The 17,377-nt window shown below is 39.6% G+C and overlaps 1 protein-coding gene across 2 annotated transcripts in view; it reads right to left on the minus strand.

The window, feature by feature from the left end:
• The window catches only part of BRWD3 (bromodomain and WD repeat domain containing 3), an 83,929-nt gene that overhangs the window by 15,212 nt on the left and 51,340 nt on the right, over positions 1–17,377 (minus strand). For both annotated transcript variants that reach the window (XM_050965121.1, XM_050965120.1), the window contains exons 21-34: positions 16,278–16,427; positions 14,399–14,475; positions 13,138–13,315; positions 11,679–11,795; positions 11,306–11,413; positions 9,664–9,788; positions 9,344–9,426; positions 7,967–8,078; positions 4,732–4,793; positions 4,289–4,444; positions 3,557–3,677; positions 2,459–2,584; positions 2,289–2,370; positions 155–211 (exon numbers count right to left, since the gene is read on the minus strand). In XM_050965121.1, the coding sequence (XP_050821078.1) occupies positions 155–211; positions 2,289–2,370; positions 2,459–2,584; positions 3,557–3,677; positions 4,289–4,444; positions 4,732–4,793; positions 7,967–8,078; positions 9,344–9,426; positions 9,664–9,788; positions 11,306–11,413; positions 11,679–11,795; positions 13,138–13,315; positions 14,399–14,475; positions 16,278–16,427 (1,554 nt within the window). The remainder of the gene's footprint in view (positions 1–154; positions 212–2,288; positions 2,371–2,458; positions 2,585–3,556; positions 3,678–4,288; positions 4,445–4,731; positions 4,794–7,966; positions 8,079–9,343; positions 9,427–9,663; positions 9,789–11,305; positions 11,414–11,678; positions 11,796–13,137; positions 13,316–14,398; positions 14,476–16,277; positions 16,428–17,377) is intronic.

Below are 17,377 nucleotides of genomic sequence, written 5' to 3' on the forward strand. Positions count from 1 at the left end.
ACATGTGCTTAAACTTAATACGTACAAGCAGTTTGACAATGGCCTGTGTAAAGTTAAATTTTTCCAGGATTAGACCCTAAGTGAGGGTTGTTAATTCCGTGGACCAACCCAACTCCTGCAGCATAAACTGGACACAAATAAGTTATTTACTCACTCTTCTTTTCCCAGATGAAGTTCCAGGCCCATCTGAATCCACATCTACTTCTGCCACCTAAAGGAAACGATAATGATTATGCTCAAACAAATGTTAGCATGAACACAAAGAACAAAACCAAACTATTACTGTGAGAATAAACATGTTGGGTAAAATTGCAATAAAAAAAATGATTTAAGCAAAACTAGAGTGGTTTTTGTTTTTTTTTTACTAGAACTTTCACTTTTTATATTTTAGTATCTTTAAACAGAAAAGCTGCTTCAACTCCCTGAGTTTAAAGCAACAGAGTCCTTTGGCAGCTTATAGACTAACAGATGTATTGGAGCATGAGTTTGTTTCTGATGTGTGTGGGCGTAAATAAATATATCTATATAGATATAAATACAAAAATTAAAATGGATGGATGGATGGATGAGGTGGAGTCTTGTAAGACCCCAAAGAGAATATACAATGTATGTTCAGTGCTCTCTTATTTTTGAAGAAGTCTCTATTCATTTAATTACATACATGTTACTAGAACAAGAAATAGCACAGGAGCACAAACAGAAAAACACCTTACTTGACAGGTAAAATGCAAGAGTATTGTACTACAAAAATATGCAACAAAACATTTTATTAAAATTATTTATCCCACATTTGTGAGGAAAGAGAAAATTCAGAGATGTTTTGTGCTTTTTATATTACTAATATTAACGAACATGTCTAGCACAATACACTTACGCTGGACTTTTTCAATGAAGCTAAACATTTAAACATGAAAGCCCTGATTGACAGTCCCCTTCTTGTCCACCAAAAAAAAGCAAAAACAAACAAACAAAAAAAAACCTCCCCCCCAAAAAAAAACCATGGGAGGAAGCTTACAGGGTGGAAAACTCCATGGTGAGCCCTTGTGGAGACTCCCACATTGTTCTGCTGGGGAGAAGTAGGATTTGCTGCCCTGAGCAATAAGCCACAAAGTTTGCCAAGTAAATGTGGATCCCAGGGTATCTGTAGGAGGCCAGCAGCATCTGTGCGGATGAGTGGCTCCGGCACCAGTCCCAGCAATTCTAGTGAGCAGCATTATTGTCAAGGATTCACCGTAACTGCAGCTGCACCCAGGGACCTCCCTCAAAAGGAAAATCCTCACTGTAGAGAGGGCTTCATAAAAAACTAATACAGGCCTATACTATTATCTTTTCTGGGTGAGCTGCGTGGTGCCAGAGGATGGGGAAAACTGCGTTTCCCCCACCAGGCCTGTCAACTCCTTCCCTCAACCTACTCACGTTTAGAGGAAAAAAAACTTGCATTCACAACAATAGTGATTAGGACAAAAGTAACAACCACTCCTTTCTTACCCTCAAACACAATCATTCCACTGTATTCATTCTGGTCTACTATAAAAAGCTATGAATGATGTGTGATGTTTATTCATTTGGTACAGATGTTCATCCAGCAATCAGTTTTCATTCAAAGATTTGAATAATAGATATATTGGGGTAAGGGGGTTGGAGAGGGTGGATGCAAGTGACCATCATAAATGTATCCCACTGTCAAAGGCACATACACCAGATTCTGAAAGAACTAAAGGTAAAACTAAGAAGTTCTAGTTATTGGCAGTCACCACATCACAATGGAAAGTGCTACACTGTAATATTCTTGAAAACTGCATTTTTTAAATAGATAAAAACAGGACAATTGTGTTAAACTTTGGAGCAGTTTCTGTCTGTCAGTCATCTTTACAAGGCAAAACCAAGAAATGAAAAAAAGTAAAGTCTCAATAGACAAAATCCACGATGGTGCCACTTGGAAGGTGGACAGATTGCAGAGAGATGACTGTCCGCCTGGTTTCTTTGCAGTGAGTAATATAATATTACATTACCTCATGCATTTCCCCTTGACTCTTAGCATTTCCTCTGTGAAACTCAGGCACTCTGTGAAGATCCAGATGGCTAGCCAGACTTCAAAGAATCAATCTTACTAAATGAGGAGAGTTTATCATCCAAGACCATGCAACACAAGTTACATAACCACCATTCTTGCATCAAACCCCAAAAAACCATGTAAAAAAACCCCATAACAATCTTTAAACTCCATCTATCTATTGAATAAAAAAGGAGCTAGTTATGCTTCTGATGATCATGCTTACTGCTCTTACCTCCTCCTCTTCATCAGTACTGCTTAGATCTTCTGCTTTCACTTTATTATATATATCCAATATATCACTACAACTCTGATCCCTGCAGAGCAACAGGACAAGTCAAAATACATTTCAGAACTGGTTTAGAAACCCAGAAATGCTGGCCTAAGGAAACACAAAGTACTCACCCAATATAGCGAAGTAAGACATCTGTTACAATTTTGGCTGCTTTAACTATAGGACTGTCTGGCTCATTGAAAGTCCTAGCATTATGCTCAATGTATCGAACCTCCCACATCAATGCTGAGATTCTCCTGAGCGGGGGGAAGGAGATGAAAGAAAAATGTTACTTTCCTTTGGTGCCATAAAAAACTTAAGTTAGAAAAGAGATAGTCCCTGCAAGCCCAGCACCAAGACACAAAGCCTCTCTTCAGATGGCCAGGATGTCTGGCACATGCCAGGTTGGCAGTGGCAGGCTCCATGGCCTATTATATGGTAAGGGAACTCACATGCCACAATCAACAATGAATGGAATTACCCCAGGTGGAAACAAATGCAGTGAAGGAACATGGCTGAGTGGTCCCGATGGTAAATGTTTGTCCTCCTAGGGAAAGGAGATGGGGCTAACAAAGGTATTATTTGCTGCTGCCCCAAAATCAGCTCAAAAAGTTGAGATGCTACTACATGAAGGCAGGAATATTGAACTGCCTCTAAGTTTGCTGCACTGCAGAGAAAGAATCAGGTGCGAGAGCACGAAGAGGCGTGATCAAGCAAGTCTGAACTGCCTCCAATATTTGCAGGATGGAAGACACAAGGCAGATGTCTCAGATTCAGGAAAGAGATCAAGATCCAGAAATCTGGTTTTGTTTTTGCAATATGCCAATAAATAAATAAATAAATAAATAAATAAAATTATCAAGACCTATTTTTTGAAGATGGAGTATGGTATGGTCTTATGCTAGACTCGCTGAGGACACTGATTACAGTAAGTGATAATAGTCACTGAAGTTAATTTGTTGAGTTGTAATACATTCAGCTCAGCAGATCATTCTAGTCCAGCGGTTCTCAAATTGTGGGTTGGGACCCCAAAAGCTGGCTTAGATTTGCTGTGAACTGCAATCAAAGCCCAAGGGCTGGCTCAGGCATCAGTTCCCCCCTCCTAGGGTCATGTAGTAATTTTTATTGTCCAAAGGGGATCACAGTGCAATGACGTTTGAGAACCCCTGTTCTAGTGGGATACATGATAAAATACACAGGAATTTAAATGAGATACAAATCAAACTGACCTATAAAATCTGTTTTCAAGTCTCCTCCTGATTGTGGTGAGGTCAGTTGGGTAAGCAACTACAGTGCAATACATGGGATAGGCACTAAGATCCACTGGAACAGCAAAGGGGTTAGAAATATCTAAAAACAAAAAGATCAGAAACAGTTAGGCTCTGCGGATTACAGCCCTGGCCGTATAACAACAACAGAATTAGATCCCTCATAAAAAGAAAAATCCAGCAATCATTGGCCCAACGATAAATATATCTACAGTCATGTTGCTCAGTGAGCCATTCTGAATGCCCAAGGGATGAAAATGAATTTCCCCCTGTATGAACTACTACATTTAAAAAATGCATTTTTAGTTAAAAACTGCATTTGAGATTTCAATGCCAGTAGCTGTTGCTGAAAACTGCCATCTCATATAAACTTTGAAGTAGGGGTGTCCAACATCAGAAATTGTAAACCAGATTCCTTCCTTGTTTAACAACATTTAAATAAAATAGTTTCATACCAAGATTAGTTAAAACTAATTACATTTTGTTCAATAGGGACTCCGTCTAGCTCGCTTGCTATCATTAGACATGAATGGGAGCAGGTATAAAAATGAAAGTGTGCCTGCAAAGGGTACCTAGAGGAATAAGAGGCTATTTCCAATGGTTTTTTGTTAAATAAATTTTCCCCCCAAAGAGTCATTTGGCATCACGCTGATTTTCTGGATGCTCCTGTAATTTATTTCACGCCCAACATACCAAGGGTCAGAAGATAATCAATTCCCCTAATAACTCGTTCACATTCTTCATCTCTGGAATGGGCCCCCCATTCTCCTTCTTGGGGTTTATACAGCAGAGATGTCAGTTCCTCTGGGGACACGGGAACTCCAGCACCAACCTCATCTGGATAAGCAGCTACAAGAAAGGTGAAGAATTCAAAAACAGTGAGCCATTAATGCTATCCTGGTATAATCTCTACCTCGATATAACACTGTCCTCGGGAGCCAAAAAAAAAAAAATCTTACTGCATTACAGGTGAAACCACGTTATATCGAACTTGCTTTGATCCGCCAGAGTGCGAAGCCCCCCCTCCTAGGGCCCCCCCCCGGAGCACAGCTTTACCGCATTATATCCGAATCGTGTTATATGGGGTCGTGTTATATTGGGGTTGCGGTGTATAATGAATTCAAAAGCATATTTACTTCCTTCTGGAACTGGTTCCATGTCCCATGGACTCATCTTTTCTCTTTCGTTGTTGTCCCAGCTATTTAAAACAAATGAAAACCATATTACTTACATGCAAATATTTAATTTTTACCTATTTTCACTGATGCACGTAGGGTGTAAAATTTCTTCCAAAAGAGACATGAAATAAAATGGCAGTGTGATCTTCCCAGAAGTATATTAGAGATGGGCCAGAGTCACAAGTGGATCTCAGCTTCCATTATCATTGGGGGTATTTAGATCCAGGGTTTTAATTCAAGCCCATCTCTAATACACAGAGTACAGGTCAAATCTCAGCAACGTATTTGCCTTAGCAATGACAACAATTAATAAAACCTAATGTTTGGGAAGATTGTTTTACAGCAATCAATAACTACCATCACGAGAGAAAAATAGTCAGAACATTTCTGTAACCACTAACCACAGATTATTTTTGCAACCAGTAACTGATAGATTAATATTTTTAACAAATGTTTTTGTCAGATGATATCTACCAGAAAAGGCTGTAATATAATAGCTACAGATCACTTTTGAGAATCCCAGTAGCGCTCCAGAACAACATAGCATTTTGGTTACTACTACTACATGAACAGTGATATGCAAGGAAGAAACCCGCACAGCTTCTGTAACAGAAAATGGAGCTTTTCCAACTTGGTAGCACACTTTGAACACGTCGACAAGAGGGTGGATAATGGAAAAATGGTTGATTTTATTTATTTGAACTTTTAAATTAATCCTTTGACTAAACACGAGGCTATTAAGGAACTATTTTGTCACGGGACAAGGCACAGTCCTGCCATACACTAGCAACTGGCTAACACCACAAACCCCCACCCCCACCAACCCCAAAAAAGCCACTATAGGGACAAATCCTTGTTTTTCAGTGTGACAAAACATTAACAGTCGGATGTCCCAAAGAACCACACTAGGACAGCTATTTTACACATATATTTAGCAATGATCTGAAAAAGTGTGGAAACAATTAGGTGACACAAATTGCAGATGACTCAAATGATGTTAGTTAAAACTAAAGAAGACTAAGAAACACTAGAACAGAGGTGGGCAAACTACGGCCCGCAGGCCCCTGAGCTCCTGGCCCAGGAGGCTAGCTTCCAGCCCCTCCCCTGATGTCCCCTCTCCCCGGCAGCTTCAGCTCACTGTGCCGCCAGCGCAATGCTCTGGGCGGTGGGGCTACGAGCTCCTGAGGCAGCGAAGCTGCAGAGCCTGGCCTCACCCAGTGCTCTGTGCTGCACGGTGGCATGGCTGGCTCCAGCAGGCATGCGCGGCTGTAGCACCGACAGCCACCGGTGCTCCAGGCAGCGCGGTAAGGGGGAAGGGAGTTGGACAGAGTTTGGGGTGGCGGTCAGGAGGCAGGGATGTAGCGGTCAGAGGCAAGGGAACAGGGAGGTTAAATGGGGCAAAGAGTCCCGGGGGACAGTCAGGAAGGAGATTGGGGGTTGGATGGGGTGGCACGGGGCAAACAAGGGCAGGGATTCCAGGGGCGGTCAGGAGACAGGGAGAAGGGGTGGTTGGATGGGGCAGGGGTTCCAGGGGGAGGGGGGGGAGTCAGGAAGGAGATGGGGGGTTGGATGGGGTGGCAGGCGGCAGTCAGGGGCAGGGGTTCTGGGGGTGGTCAAGGGGACAGGAGGAAGGGGTGGTTGGATGGGGCAGGGGTCCCCGGGGGGCAGTCAGGAATGAGAGGAGGGGTTGGATGGGACAGTGGGGGGCAGTCAGGGGACAGAGACTGGGGGGGTGGATGGGGCAGGGGTCCCAGGTGGGTCATCAGGGAACACGGTGGGGATGGATGGGGCAGGAGTCCCGGGGTGGAGGGGGCATCAAGGGGCAAGAAGCAGGAGGGGATGGATAGGGGGCAGGGCTGGAACATGCCTGGCTATTTAAGGAGGCACAACCTCCCCTAACTGGCCCTCCATACAATTTCTGAAACCCGATGCGACTCTCAGGCCAAAAAGTTTGCCCACCCCTGCACTAGAAGGATCCAAGAGAACCAGGCCAATGGGCAGCACAACATTAAATGAAATTCAGTGTTGACAAATGTAAGGTAATGCACATCAAAGGACAAATCTGAACTATTTACACACACTACTGGGTTTCAAATTAACTGTAACTATTCAGGTTAAAAGCCTGAGTTGTCACAGAATTCAACATTGTATATGAATAGTTCAAATTATTATTTTCAATGTTAATTATATTACATCTTTAAACACTGAAATGCATCTGCTGCATGTGCAGCAAACAAAATGTTAAGCATAAATTAATGGAATAGACAATAACACTGTCAATATTATTATGCCATAATACAAATCAATAGTATGCCCTCACCTGGAACATTGGCTCAGTTCTGGTCGCCCCATCTCAAAAGAGATGACAGAAAAAGAAGGGGTCCAGAGACCGGTGATGAAATTTATTAGATGCAGGGAAAGACTTCCATATGAGAAGCAATTACAAAGACTGGGACTTGTTAGAAAGGAGACTAATAAAAAGGAGACAGACGTATACAAAATAACGAATGGTATACAGAGGCAATCAGGTGTTCCTATTTAACCTTATAATAAAACTAAGGGACAGTCAATGAAATTGAAAGGCAAAGTTAAAAACTAATAAAAAGAAACTTTTAAAAAAGACAACATAATTCAGCTGTGGAACTCACTGTCACATGATCAGTGAGGCTAAAGTTGAGTAGGATTCAGAAAGGGAATTCTACATTTTTGTAGACGAGAACGTCACAGTTACATTAGATAGGATTAATTTCTTAAAAACATTTTAAGCTTCTTGCTCTAGCACATAAAAGACAACCAGTGGCCAGAGTAAGAATGAAACCTTCCTTATGAGCAGGTTATTTCATAACTCCCACTACATGGTTTCTTGAACCTTCTTCTGAAGCATTTAGTGTCGCTGTCAGAAACGGGATACTGGACGAAAAAGACCACAGTCTGATCTGGTAAGGCAATTCCAGCGTAGCAAGAACCAGGAACTCAGTGCAGTTGTCTGGGGCTCTCATTCATATCAAATTGGGATTTTAGTGCAAAATTATAGTTTTGGGAGTAGGTAGGTCAGAAAGAAAGGAGGGCTGTTTGTTCACCTAATTGTTTTTTCCTTGATGCAAACATGTAAATTACATATAAATACGCAGAGGAGACGAGACCCATACATGCTTAGATATATCTGATATATTGCAACTACAGTAATCCTTACTGAACGCTGTAGCACTGGAAGGAACTATCAGGATATTCTGCCTGGAAAGGCTGCTGACTCTCCACCATTCCAAACCACCAAGCATCATCTATTATACTGCGAAACCTATCCCCTGTAATAAAATTTTTTTTAAAAAAAAGTTACATTTAGCAATGGAGTAATGCAGATAATAATATATCCATTTCTTATGTAACAGCTAAAACACTTTACTTACATAATAAAGTAAATAATTTACAAGGATCTGCATGTCTGCCTCCTTCATCACAGCAGCATACAGGGGCCAAAAAAGACCAAAGGAGAGCATCTTTACATGGTTGGAGACTGACAGCAGATTTCCCCTAGCCTCACACCACAACCTAGCCACAGATTCTTCCAGTCATTATGGACCTATTGACTTTTTCCTCCAATATTATAACATTTCTCTTCCTCTCCTCCTACTGCTGCTGTTAGTCACCTTGCTGCTGAAAGCACAGCTTCCATTGGTGCCATAAAGATTCAATCATTATCATATAGTAGAACAGGGATCAGCAACCTTTGGCATGTGGCCCACCAGGGTAAGCACCCTGGGGGCCCAGGCCGGTTTGTTTACCTGCCGCGTCCGCAGGTTCAGCTGATCACAGCTCCCACTGGCTGCAGTTCGCCATCCCAGGCCAATGGGGCTGCAGGAAGCGGCAGCCAGCACATCCCTCGTCCCGCATTGCTTCCCACAGCCCCCATTGGCCTGGAGCAGCGAACTGCGGCCAACGGGGGCTGCAATCAGCCAAACATGCAGACGCAGCAGGTGACCAAACCATCACGGCCTGCCGGGAGCTTACCCTGGCGGGCTGCATGCAAAAGGCTGCCGATCCCTGTTGTAGAAGTTAGAGAAGTCAGTGTATTTTACATAATTTGATACTGACCAAGTACATGATCCTACCAGCACACCAGCCTCCGCTAACTTGGTGATGGTGGATCACAAATACAGACTCTCTCTCTGAAAGTCACAACTGTATTCTGTGTGAGTATTTATATGGCTCCTATCACAAGCATATCTGAGCATTCTGGCATTAAAACATACCAGTCATGATCAGAAATTATTAATACGTAAATTGTAGAAGTGACAAACTATAATTTTTTTAAGTAAGTTTAAAATGCTAGAAAATAAAACATAAGGTGTTCACATCAAAAGGTGTGTTAGAATGCTCTCAAAGAGAAGACTGCACTTGAAAAATAATCAGTACATTTAAAAGTGAACAACCAATGACTTACAAGTGCCTCTTTCATTAAAACTGGGCAAATATTTACATTTTAGATTTAGAATAAAGATAATGAATTGCATCCCGTCCAATATTGGTATTCAGCATGCCAAACACATGGATGTGGTAAAACGGTACTTACCAATCTGCCAGTTCCTTTCTTTGGCTTCATTATAAAACTGATGCAGCACAAGGAAATCAATAACATCTGGCATATCATGGTACCTATGAATAACAGAAAACAATCTTACTTCTAAACAAGATACTGCTTCAACAGTAATTGTTCTTGTGGAATCCCATAGGCCATCTTTTTAGTCTTCAAATACTATTTCATGTTCACTGCAGCAATGGCAAGTGCTTACATAAAGCCTTCAAGTGCAAGGAGATCAGAAAAAAAGGGATTCTAGACACTTCGTAAGAATATTTGTTTTTTTTGGAGAAATGATTTAGTCAATTACTCACTTAATGGAAAAAGAGTCTCCTGTCATTTTGCCTGAGATTGGATCTAGAAATGCAAGCTTCAAGCAGCAAAGTGTAGGAGGTCCGACTTCATATTTAATTCCTACAGTCTTCACAAGTTCTTGTTCCTAATGATCAAAACACAGTGTGGGTCAATGTTTAGGGTTTAAAAGCAGCATATTCATGTTTAAACTCACTCATATATATGTGCAAAGAAAGGTATGTATTTATAGATTGCTTCTTCCTTCCTGCCTAGATCCTTCTATCAGTCATATGCTTCACTCCCAAAAATCCAAGAGCATAATGGTCTCTCTAACAAAGAAGGATGAGAGGGTAGAGGGTACATGGTACTCCTCCCCGGTAACACATTCCACAAGGCAGGTCATAATTTGGTTAACTGCACTGGAAAGTGTATTGGGGATAGTGCATTTGTTCTTCCAGAAGCAGTAGTGGCCCCAGGTGGGCATCTCTGGCCAAGGCCACAACCTCAAACCTTTGCACATCAGGAGGCAGCACTAGAGGAAGCAAAGTATGGTCTTTTTAAAAAGAAGGTTCAGCATGAGCTAAATGAATGCCTCTGGAAGTGCTAGGACTTGAGAGGCAATACCTGATGGCATTATGCCTCTCTAAGGCTATGTTTGCACTTGGAATTAGGGGTGTGAGTCCCACCTCACAGAGACATGCTCGTGCTAGCTCTCATCCAATGGGCATGTCAAAACCGGAAGTGTAGTTGTGGCAGCACAGGCAGCGGCGAGCGGTGGCACAGGCTAACCGCTCCCGAGCACAAACCCACCTGGATCCCATGGGTATGTTCTTGGGACTGCTAGCTCATGTCACCACAGGTACAATATTATTGTTAGGGCACTAGCTCAATGATAACCAGCATAAGTATGTCTAGTTGAGCTAGGAATCACACTCTAGTTCCAAATGTGGATGTAACTTAAGAGGAGTAAGTTCTTTCCCATCCCCTTCAAACTGAAGACGTCTTTGAAGACTCGTAGTTGGCCCCAAACAGCCACCACTGACCCAAATTTTTATATCTATCTATATCTATTATTATATAATACATAGAGAGAGATTTTATATATAATATATAATAATAAATTATATATAGATATAGATAGATATAAAAATTTGGGTCAGTGGTGGCTGTTTGGGGCCAACTACGAGTCTTCAAAGACGTCTTCAGTTTGAAGGGGATGGGAAAGAATTTACTCCTCTTAAGTATATATATATAGTTGGGACCCCTATTTGTTACTCTCAGGTTCTGAACAATGAGCAGTAGCTGTATGTTCATTCATTCTAAGAATGCTGAAGTGACTACATTAACAACTTGAGAGTTGCTAGTTCTACATGAGTTAGAATGCAAGAAAAGGTAATATTTCAAATTACAGTTGTCTTAACTTTTGTTAGTGAAGATACCATTCTAGGTAAACATCTTCCTTCAACTTGAAGCTCCTGCTGAGTTCCCACCATCAGTGATTGATTGATTGGTGTATGTCATAAAAAATCTTTAAAGTTTGGTTTCCAAGACAACATTTTTAAACAGCATTTTTCTTTTATTTATTCACATTTGACTTTAATGCAGAAGTTAATGACATAATTCACAGATCATGGAAGTATTTTTTTTTTTAAGTTGACTTACCCTGAGTTCCATTTTGTTCCAAGGTTGTTTTTGCATGTTAACATTGTAAATTTTTGCCTTCCTTACTGCCCGCACATAAGCCTCATGGCCTTGCCTAAAATATATAATCTTAAAGAAAAGAAAAGGGAATGTGTAGATTTCATTCTATTCATACAGTTAATCCATAGGGTTTTTTTTTTTTTTTTTTAAAGATATCTACAAACAAGGACCATCCCTCTTAAATTCTACAGGCTATTTCCATAATGATTATTTTGTTGGAAAACACTCTTATTCCTCCTGAGCAGCAGGATATTTATATTTAGGCATCTGAAACATCTTTATTGGCCCTAGTTAAGGCAATTTCACCTGCTGTCAGCGAGAACATGCACATTACCTCATCTCCCATTTGTGGGACAAAGGGTGAACGACGTGGTATGGTATCCAAGATCCACTGGGGTGCAAACCATTCTTCACTGGGTTCACCTTCCATCGAAAGTAATCCACTTGGTTTCTTAAACAAATTACATTACTTTTAGGGAACAAGCTGTAATTACTATTGGCAAGGCATGTCAATAAGTCATTATGTAAAACAAAGCTGATTAAATATTATAAGCAAAGCAAATCCTGAAATGCCAAGTCTCCAAGAAGATCAAGTGATCACCCATAATCATCAATATAATGGCAGAGTAAGGAAAGAATTCATTTCATATTATAGATTATATATATATATATTATATATATATATTATATATATATATTATATATATATATATATATTATATATATATTATATATATATATATATATTATATATATATATAAATAAAAACAGGCCTAACAGCATGCTAAACATCTGCCTCGACAAAAACCAAACATTCTTCAAGAGAAGTGTATAATAAAAACATTTAAAATAAGGAACTAACATAACTCCTTTAATGTTGCAGCCCTTCCACTAACCCTTTGTAGTTCTGTCTATTTGGGACATCATTCAAAGTCAATAGGCTCACTTCTGGTGTGAATCTGACCCTTTACATTTGCCCTTTGAGATGAAGTTATACAAAAGGAAAGATGTCAGGGGGTGTTAATCACTTGTTTTTCTCTTTTCCATCCTCTCCACTCCCAATATATACATAAGAGTAAAAGTAAAATAGACAGCTGAAAAATTTGAGAATCTAAGGACTAACTGCTCATCTGTTCCACTGAGGTAAGACAAAAGTGGCTCCAAGTCACCTTTGTGGCAAAGATCCTCACGCTGGCTAGGGGTTGAACTGGCCCCTGGTGCAAGTTACAGCAGCCATGAATATGCTTTGACTTACTTCTCGTTTGTCGTGACTCCAAGGGATGTTGCAGCAGTGGGGACTGCTGGAGCACAACTGAGTTCTGGCCCTACCTCTCCAATCCTCAAAACACTACACCCCTTCTCCTATGCATGGAGTGTACTGTGTTGGCTTTGCACTAGACAAGGAAATCCTCAGACAAAAAAAGGTCCTTCATGTGGGCCTGGCTCTGGCCACAGTTATTCAGAAAACACAAAATAACTTGGTCTGTAGCGAGTAAATATAAAAGTCTCTCTCACTAACCTAGCTCTTTTATAAAAGTCTGTTCTTTTCAGCATCCTAATTACAAATCACTAAAATATCAAAATTACCACTACACAACAATAGCATAACAAAGTTACACATCCAGAATCCTATTCTGTTCTACTTTAAAGTGAACTGTGACTACTGTGTTATCAGTCAGTCATCTTTCATATATAACTGTTAATGAAAAAAAATTAATTTGAAGACAACCATTTATGAAAGATTTATAGCCATAAAGCCATTTAAAAAAAAAAAAAAAAAAAAAAAGCTAACCTTTTTTCTAGTCTGTTTGGGTTTCCTTCGTTTCTCTTCCAATCCTTTAGTTTCCTTCATGTTTTCATCTTCAGAGCTGCTACAGATCTTCCGAGTCGCCTGTCTGGTTTGTCTCTTTGGAGGCTGGAGATTAATTCCAGCATCTGCTGTCCAGTCAGAATATTCACTTGAAGAATCACTGTAAATATTACAAAGTAAAAAGCTAAACAAAAAGGTGTCAAGAAAACCATAACTCTGACTTTCACACAATACAGTCCTAGGCCTCATCCCCATGCTGCTCCATGCAGGTGGATTCCTGTGGTTGAGAGGACAGCTGGCAGGATTAGAACTATATTCACATGAAGTCTATAGAAAGCCTAAATTGTGCATAATTTAGACATTTCAGCATACTATTTCATTTGCAAATTCATATACAAGCCAGCATTATATTTAATATTTGCATCATAGTAATGATTCCACTCATTCACAGAAGGCTGTAGGAACATATTTTACTGCCCTCATGGTTTCACATAAATTCTTAATGGATTTATTACTGGAATTTGCCAAAGTTTTAGCCTATAGTAGCATTGTATACCACCAAGCATTGTATTTTTAAAAAATTCTAAAAATTATGCACCAAGATATTTTAACAAATTCATTACAGAGAGCAGAACAGATTTGGCCACTTTAGCACAATGCAGTCATCCTGTGTCAATACTATTACTTCACTAGTCAAATAATCACGTAACATTTGTGTTTTGGATAGCTGACTCACAAATATGAAAACGCTTCATTTTGCAGATCTACTTCATCCTAGCTCCTAATCTTGCACAGAGAATACAAAAAACTGTATAGAGGATAAGAAAAAAAGAAGAAAGTCTTCAGACTAAACAACATTTGAAAGTACAGATCTTTCACACTGCCTTTAAAAGTGTTTACAAAAGCACTTACCTTTTGTTAACACTTTTATAATTACTTGGTCAGTTTCACTATGATATTTCCTAGTTAAAGAGACACAAACATTCTGTCCAGAGTGATGGAGCTTGTGAACTTCAATGGTGAGCAGTGCAGAGCGCAAAAGTCTACTAAACAAGGTGTGATTCTCCTCCTTACCAATCTCTCACAGGAGTAACAGATTTACTTATTTTATAGTGAAATAAGTCCTAGATACTCATTTCAATATTGCAGTCATGGCTCCAGAAATACCAGCCATTACGGTATGGCTTTCTAAGACTACATAATCACTAGATAAAGAAGAAATATTTAGGACAGGAAAAGCTACCTGGAACTGCTTTCACTTTGCCACACAGCTACAGCGTCGTCCACAGAGGCATCACTTGTGCCAACTGTTTCATCTTCCTGCATTAAAAACAAAAGAGTCATGTTGTTATTCCTGCTGCCACACTTTCACCAAATATTTTCTCTTTCACAGTACACCAGAGTTATGAACAGACCAGTCAATCACACACCTCATTTGGAACAGGAAATATGCAATCAGGCAGCAGTAGAGACAAAGAAAATAAAACCACCACAAATACAGTACAGTACTATGTTAAACACAAACTACTAAAAGAGGGAAAGTATAAAAAAAAAGATTTGACAGTAAGGAAACTGTTTCTGTGCTTGTTTAATTTAAATTAAGATGGTTAAAAGCAGCATTCTTCTTCTGCATAGTAAAGTTTCAGAGCTGTATTAAGTCAATGTTCAGCTGTAAACTTTTGAGAGAACAACCATAACATTTTGTTCAGAGTTACGAACGTTTCAGAGTTATGAATAACCTCCACTCCCAAGGTGTTAATATCCGAGGTTCTACTGTATTCGCCTAAAAATGTCATGATGCAAACACTTAGATGTCATTTGTCAAAGGAAACTCAAGTTCTCAAAAAAAGGTCTCTCCAGAGTGATGTAGGAGGAGTTACAAGACATGACTCCCCTCACAAACCACTGAACCTTTGATAGTAGCATGAACTACTAAAGGCATGGGACAGCACCCACCCTTGCGGCATTCTAGAACCAATATATATAATTTCACACCCCTATTAAACTGTCCTTCAGGTCCTTGCAACCTCAGAAAACCAAACCCAAAATCCACAGGAAAGGAAAAGGCTGGATGTGGTCATCGCAGATCTACAGACCCAAAATATATTCAGAGAATTCCAGTTACTGGTACATGACCATCGTTCCTTTCTCACAAAGTTGCCTCTGCAGAACAGGTGGAAGAAGAAAAGCCTGATTTTTTGGGGGGTGATGCACATAGCCTTTAATGGTTCTTGCTGCTACTGAAGGTTTGTGGTCTGCAAGGCAAAGAGCTCCTACAGTGGAGAGTTGCAAAAGCAGATGCATGAGGAAGAACTTCATATCATCAGATGTTAAAACAATTAAAAAAAATACTTAAAATGTTTTTTTCTTAAAAGCTTAAAAGGTATTAATTTCTAATATCTGAAACATATATCCATTAATATATAAGTATGGCCATTAATCAAATACTAAGCTTTTTCTTCTCATCAGAATTCTGATAACTATGGAGAGCTTTTAACTGAGAATTTAATTCACAGGTATTTTAGTTTTAAGTTAGAGCAGGAGAAAGCAGTGCATACTTAGAATATGTATAATGTGTCGTCTTATTTTACATGCTCCCCTTTCCTTGCTGAGAGGAAATTCCATTTAATCTGTGAAATTTTCAGTCCTTACTCTCACCAATATCAACCACTAACACCAACACAGTATCTTTAAAAGTTGCTGCACAGATGTACACGAAACCAACCTACTTAGTGACATCTACAATACACGTGCAATATGAAGTCTCTTATTTGCATGAAACACCAGAATAGCAAATGTCCAGGCCAATTAAATTAACCTGACAACACTTCAAGACTTCCTAGCAGATGATGTCCATAAAACAATCCATTTTTAACTAGATTTGAATACTTTTATATTTATATTTCTGCCAATTTAGGCACTGAAATAAATAGCTCATCTCCTTCCCAGACTGATTTAATAAAATAATGGCATGAATCCTAAAAACAATATGAATCAAATCCTTCTTCACAAAGGAAGAGAAAATCTTGAGTCTTAATAACACCATTTTGAGAACATCTGTAGTCAAACCACACAATCTATGAACAAGGAACCTATTGAAACAATCACTTGATGTATCATACCTCAGAGGAGCTTTCAGATTCTTCCTTTGTATGTGGATTTTGACTTGCTCCCTGCTGATTGTGTTCAATGGTGGAGCGTGTTTGGTAGGCATGCTGGCGTTTGCGTTGGTTTCTTCTCAAAGATCGTCCACTCCCAGGTTGATAATCATTCTTTTGTTATTGGGGGGGAAAAGACAAAGATTAGATTTTTTAGCAGTTAAATATATATACACACTACAAAAATATGCCATATCAAAAAGGAATGGATAGTGTCCAACTCTCAACCGAAAACCAGAAAATCTGGAGTTCCGGCTGAAATGCCAACCCTAACTTACTCTGGCTTGGCTAGGTATTGCTGGAAAAAATATTGCCCATTGTTTTAAGAAGTGATTTGACCCTGAAAAATTGGTAATGCAAAAATACCACTTTCTTGCTGAACAGCTGTTCCCTGTGGTCTTGACTACAAAAAAGGAAATTACTGTTCTAAGAATTGTGTGGTTCCTCTAGCGTACTTGTATAATGCATGGATAAAAATGCCACACATCAAACTGTGAGATTAGACTTGCTTTCAATAAGACTCTAAATACTGTTTCAGTCAACACCATTTTAGTACTAGTGTGGATGTAGCTTGCTGGCATAAAAGCACAAAAGGTTCAAATAACCTTCCCACTGCTGTTCAAGAAGAGAAAGCCTACCCTCTATTACATGTCTGATTCCAAAGAAAAACATAGGATTGAACATATGATTTTATTGATTACGCATCAGCAGCAATGAAGCCAGCTTGACTTTCAGCTCTCAGGTTGAGTTTACAGAATTGGCACTTGGAAAAAGAACCTCATCTCTTTTACTTGTAACAAACATGAACAATGTGTGTTTTTTAACGAAGTAAAAGGTCTCCATCACTGAAAGCCCTTTCAGGCAGGAACAGTCTTTTTACTCTGTATTTGTTCAGAAACTAGCACAGTGAACTTCTAGGCACTATGGTAATCCAAATAATATTAATAGAGAGGAGGAAGGCGGGACTGAAGATCCCTGAAAAAAGGATCCTATCAGCTGCAATACTTGCATACAATGGGTGAAATCCACGTCCAATGAAATCAATGGGAGTTTTTTTCCAATGA

Source organism: Gopherus flavomarginatus, chromosome 8 (genome assembly GCF_025201925.1).
Source record: "Gopherus flavomarginatus isolate rGopFla2 chromosome 8, rGopFla2.mat.asm, whole genome shotgun sequence".
Taxonomy (NCBI): Eukaryota; Metazoa; Chordata; order Testudines; family Testudinidae; genus Gopherus; species Gopherus flavomarginatus.